General features: G+C 60.7%; 1 protein-coding gene across 1 annotated transcript; it reads right to left on the minus strand.

Annotated features, from left to right (window-relative positions):
• Positions 1 to 1,027: 1,027 nt before the first annotated feature.
• Gstp1 (glutathione S-transferase pi 1) lies at positions 1,028 to 3,722 on the minus strand. The gene is made up of 7 exons (XM_026396474.2): positions 3,628 to 3,722; positions 3,298 to 3,333; positions 2,914 to 3,020; positions 2,717 to 2,804; positions 2,325 to 2,428; positions 1,457 to 1,564; positions 1,028 to 1,299 (listed from the first exon to the last, which is right to left on the minus strand). Coding segments are annotated over exons 1-7 (633 nt in total). The 5' UTR covers positions 3,629 to 3,722; the 3' UTR covers positions 1,028 to 1,110.
• Between the last annotated feature and the right edge of the window lie 744 nt (positions 3,723 to 4,466).

Below are 4,466 nucleotides of genomic sequence, written 5' to 3' on the forward strand. Positions count from 1 at the left end.
GTCAAAACTCCTGTTCAAACAATCTCCAACATAATGGTATCCAGAGGTACAGGGGCCTTTAAGAGGTATTGGGTCACGGGGGGTGGAACCATCATGGTTTTTTTTTTTTTTCTTGCAGGGATGGGTCACTCCAGGACCACTTCCCACTCTGCAGGAAGCTGGCCACGATGCTGGTGCCATGCTCTTGGAATTTCAGGATTATGAACCCGAACAAACCTCTTTCCTTTATAAATTAGTCTCAGCTGTTCTGTTATAGCAACAAACAGAGGACAGTGCCATTCTCATCAAGGACAGAATACGGAGGCCGAGGAAAATCTGTACAAACCATCCTTTTTAAACTAACCCTATCTTCATGGACACTACGCAATTAACTGCCCTAGCCCAAGCCACTGGGCCATCACATTTTCTGCTCTTTGTCTCAGTATACAGGTGTTCAACACTAGCTGTGTTTTGGGGTTCCCGTGCCATGTTCAAGTTCTACTAATTAAACCCGGACGCTTTCCTCCTGTTGATCTCTCAGGGTAATTCTCAGTGCCAGCCAAAGGTCAGAGGAAAAAATTCTGCCTCCCTACAGCAGCTTACTGCTCTACTTCTCTGGAGAAGCTGGACTGGGACACTAGTGTGGCTTGTTGCCCAGGATGCACCAAAGTCCCAAGGCCCCAGGAAGCGAGGCGAGCCCCCCACAGGAGGGAGGCCCCCCCAGCCCAGCCGAGGCGGACAACACCCACAGCTGTTGAGTCCCTTCAGCTCTCTCTAGCATGCACCTGCGGGACTAGAAATCACATCCATGAACGTTCCCCCCACTAGACCGTGGCGTCCTCTGGACGATGGCTGTGAGTACTCGCCTCCTGTTTACTTTCATTTCCTGTCTTTCTTGCTTCCTGTTTCAGTAAACAGCCTGGGTTGCAGGCTCCAGGAAGATACTCTGGGTCCTTGGATGCAAGTTTCCCCAGTCTGTACCTTTCCCAGCCCAACAAGCGAGGGTCCCAGAGCCCTCTGCCCAAAAAACAACGCTCACGCTGCAGCATCTGTCTTGGAAATTTTATTGGTCTCAAGTAAAGGGAGCAAGCAGCCCGCCTCTGGGAGGGCCTGGCAGCCCTCACTGCAGCCTCACTGCTTGCCATTGCCATTGATGGTGCGGTTGACGTGATCCGGGGAGGCCAGAAAAGCCTTGAGCTTGGGCCGGGCGCTCAGGCGCGCCACATAGGCCGAGAGCAGGGGGAAGGCGTCCAGGCAGCTGGGAGCCAGCACCTGGTGGATCAGCAGCAAGTCCAGCAGGTTGTAGTCGGCAAAGGAGATCTGCGGGGAAGGTGGGTCTCAGCTGGTGAGAGCAGGCAGGGAGGATGGAGGCAGAGAGCGGAGCCCACCCCCCCAGGACTACCCCACTCGGCTGTGTGAATGGTTCTGCCGGTTTCCATTCACAAGGGGCCGTGTCCCAGAAGGGCCAGATCCTCACCTGGTCCCCAATGATGAAGGCCTTGCCTCCCTGGTTCTGGGACAGTAGGTTCTCAAAAGGCTTCAGGTGGCCGGGCAGTGCCTTCACGTAGTTCTCCTTGCCTGCCTCCTGGCAGGAGGAAGCCAGGGCTGCGATCATCCTCCACACCCGCACCCACGCCCCTGCTGCCCCCGAGATGCACCCCCTCTGCTGCCCACGGTCGGCAGGCCAGAGACGGGAGCCTGGCTGCTCCCCAGGTTACTCCAAGTGCCTCCTCTTCAGCTAGTTCTCCACTCTGTTCACCTTCCTCTCCCCACTGGGATCTGCAAAGGCTGCCCAGCTGGCTTCTCTGGAGGATTCTTCTAGATCTCCCAAGCAGACACAACCTGCTTAGAACTGGTGGTCCCACTGCCCACAGGAGAGCCCAAGGCCTTCAGGACCTGGCCTGCTGTCCCCCACCTCTATCTCCTCAGGCTCCAGCACACACACTGGTGAGTGCCTGCATGCTCCCGGCCTCTGCTAAACTGGTCCTGATGCTCCAGATGCCTTGCCCATCAAAACTGCCAGCATCTCCTTCCAGAAACTGGCAACAGACCCTCCTCCTCAGGCTGCTCCAGGAAGCCCCGGCCCAGCAGAGGCCAGGGGACCCATGTCTTGCCAGAGGCCTCCTGGGCTTGCACTCTGCCATCTCTACTGTTACTTGTCTGGCTCATCCCTGGGCAATGAGAGTGAGGGCTGCGTTGCCCATGAAGGTCCCTGGGCCCCAGCACTGAGCCTGACCCAGCCTCGGCACTCTGACTGGCATAGGGATCAACCAGAACCACATGAGGGTGGGGGGTCAGGACACTAGAAGCCCCTTTCTTCCTTTACTCCCAGTGCCCAGGCTCACGTAGTTGGTGTAGATGAGGGTGATATATTTGCAGCGAAGATCCTCCACGCCATCATTCACCATGTCCACTAAGGCTGCCTCCCGCTGGTCCTTCCCATAGAGCCCTGGGGGGTCAGGGGAGCAGACAGCATGAGTGGCGCCTGATCAACACAGGCATGTGGCTCTCGGTGGGCCTCGGCTTGGGAGGGGAAGGGGACACAGATGGAGGCACAGTTGAGCCTAACACACTGCAGGTGCTCAGAGCTCCTGAGAGGCAGCCTGGCCCAGGGCAAGGAGGGAGGTGGGCCTGGGCAGGCCCCTGGGCAAAGGACACAGCCTCTGCATGTCTCAACTGCATCCACTCCAGACTGGAAGAAGACGCTGGGAGGGCACACATGGTCCTCAGGACTCACCCAAGGAGCGGCCCAAGTGACGCAAGATGGCATTGGACTGGTACAGGTTGAGGTCCCCATCCTGGAACTTGGGCAGCTGCCCATACACCTGGGGGATGACATGATTCCGTGAGGGCCACCAAGCCTGGCTGCCACTTGGCCTAGTTGCAGCCCCTCTAAGGCCCAGCTCATGCTCCCACAGAGGTGTGGTCACTCACACAGGAGGCCTTGAGAGAGCCCTGCTGCCAGGCATCCGGAGTCACCACCTCCTCCTTCCAGCTCTGGCCCTGGTCAGCCAGCAGCATGCGCATGGCCTCGCATCGCCCTGGGTGGGGGTCAGGACGGGGGTGGGTGGGTTGAGGGACAGCCCAGAGACCCAGCCTCAGGGGAACCAGAGGAAGGAGCTAGGGGAGAGGTCACTGGAAAGGAGACTCCTATTGATTCACAGAACACTGGGGAGAGACCTGGGCATGGCAAAGGAGGCCAGGCCTTGCAGCCACAGGGAGAGGCAAGGGTGGGTGGGGCCTCTTGCAGGTGGGCGAGGGGCCAGGGGCTGCAGATACCACCCTGTACCTCCCATCCCTGCAGCCACAGATTCCTACCTCGAACCGGGAAGTAGACAATGGTGTAGGGCGGCACTAGAGCGGGCAGAGAAGACAGTTAGATCCCTGCGTGTCCTGTGGAGAGGATGCACTCCGTCCGCTCCAGTGGGGACTTGGAGAGTGCACCCGCCCCCTCCCCTGGGCCAGTCCCGGCTCTGGGCCCCCTGAGGGCTCCCAGCTCCGCGCTGGGGACGCCCTGAGACCCCTGAGTCCCACTCCGGGCACTGGGTGGGAGCTGCCCGGTGCTGGGAGCTCCGAGTCCCCGGGTAGCCCGGGCCCGGCGCCAACAGCATCCTGGGAGCCCTTGGAGACTAGAGGACACGGACTCACTGGTTGCTGCGCGGACAGCAGAGCGGACCGACACTGCGTGCGTGGTCGACGGCGGCGGAGCTCGGCGCAGGCCCAGTGGCAGCCGAGCCTTATAAGGGGCTTCCCGCCCCGCTCCGCCCCTGCTGCTGAGTCACCGCGCCGGCCGCTGAGTCCTGACCAGCTGCGGCCCGCGGCTCGTCCCGTCCCCGCCCGCGTTTGCGGGTCACATGTTCCCTGCTGGGCCTCGTGAGTCCAGGCGCCCGTGGGATGGGGTCCCCACCAGGCACAAAGAAACCCAGACGGGACTCAGCTGAGCCTGGAGCACTCGGGAGAGCACCTCTGATTCTTTCTCTTCCACATCCCCGTCCACAGCCCACCCAGAGCAGAGACGGGGGTGGGGAGGCGCTCGGTGCCAGACCACGATAGATGGGTGTGGAAGGCGGAGCCTCATTTCCTCGTGGCCGGCGGCCAGGGCCCTCGGTGCAGCTGCGCTTGGGGGAGGGCTGGGAGGAGACAGACCCTGCACCCACCTGCGCCTGCACGTGTGGCCCACAAAGTCCCGCTGGGGCTTCCGCAAGCTCAGAGGGACTTCAAGAGCTGCTAAGGGGCAGCCATCCCCCTGTGCCAACTGGTGAGGGGACAGAGGGTGAGCCCTCTGGTATGGCCCACCCAGAGGTGGCACAAGTAGGGACAGGCACTGTTTGGGAGCAGAGGTAAAATTCTGCCCAGGAAGGGCTGGGCCAAGGTTGTGCCTGGGCCAGAGAACACTCTCCAGGTCTGCCTTGTGTGTCTCTGCCCGGGTTCTCCCATGTGCACACAACCAGCCTCCTCCCTACAGGCGTCCTGCCCGTGCCTCCCAC

This window comes from Urocitellus parryii, chromosome 4 (genome assembly GCF_045843805.1).
Source record: "Urocitellus parryii isolate mUroPar1 chromosome 4, mUroPar1.hap1, whole genome shotgun sequence".
In the NCBI taxonomy this organism is placed as follows: domain Eukaryota; kingdom Metazoa; phylum Chordata; class Mammalia; order Rodentia; family Sciuridae; genus Urocitellus; species Urocitellus parryii.

Coding starts and splice junctions, on each gene's coding strand:
- Gstp1 (XM_026396474.2), bottom strand. Junction 2,429..2,716: donor TCACTTGGGCCGCTCCTTGG/GTGAGTCCTGAG, acceptor CTGACCCCCCAG/GGCTCTATGGGAAGGACCAG. Junction 1,565..2,324: donor CCCTCATCTACACCAACTAC/GTGAGCCTGGGC, acceptor TCCTCCTGCCAG/GAGGCAGGCAAGGAGAACTA.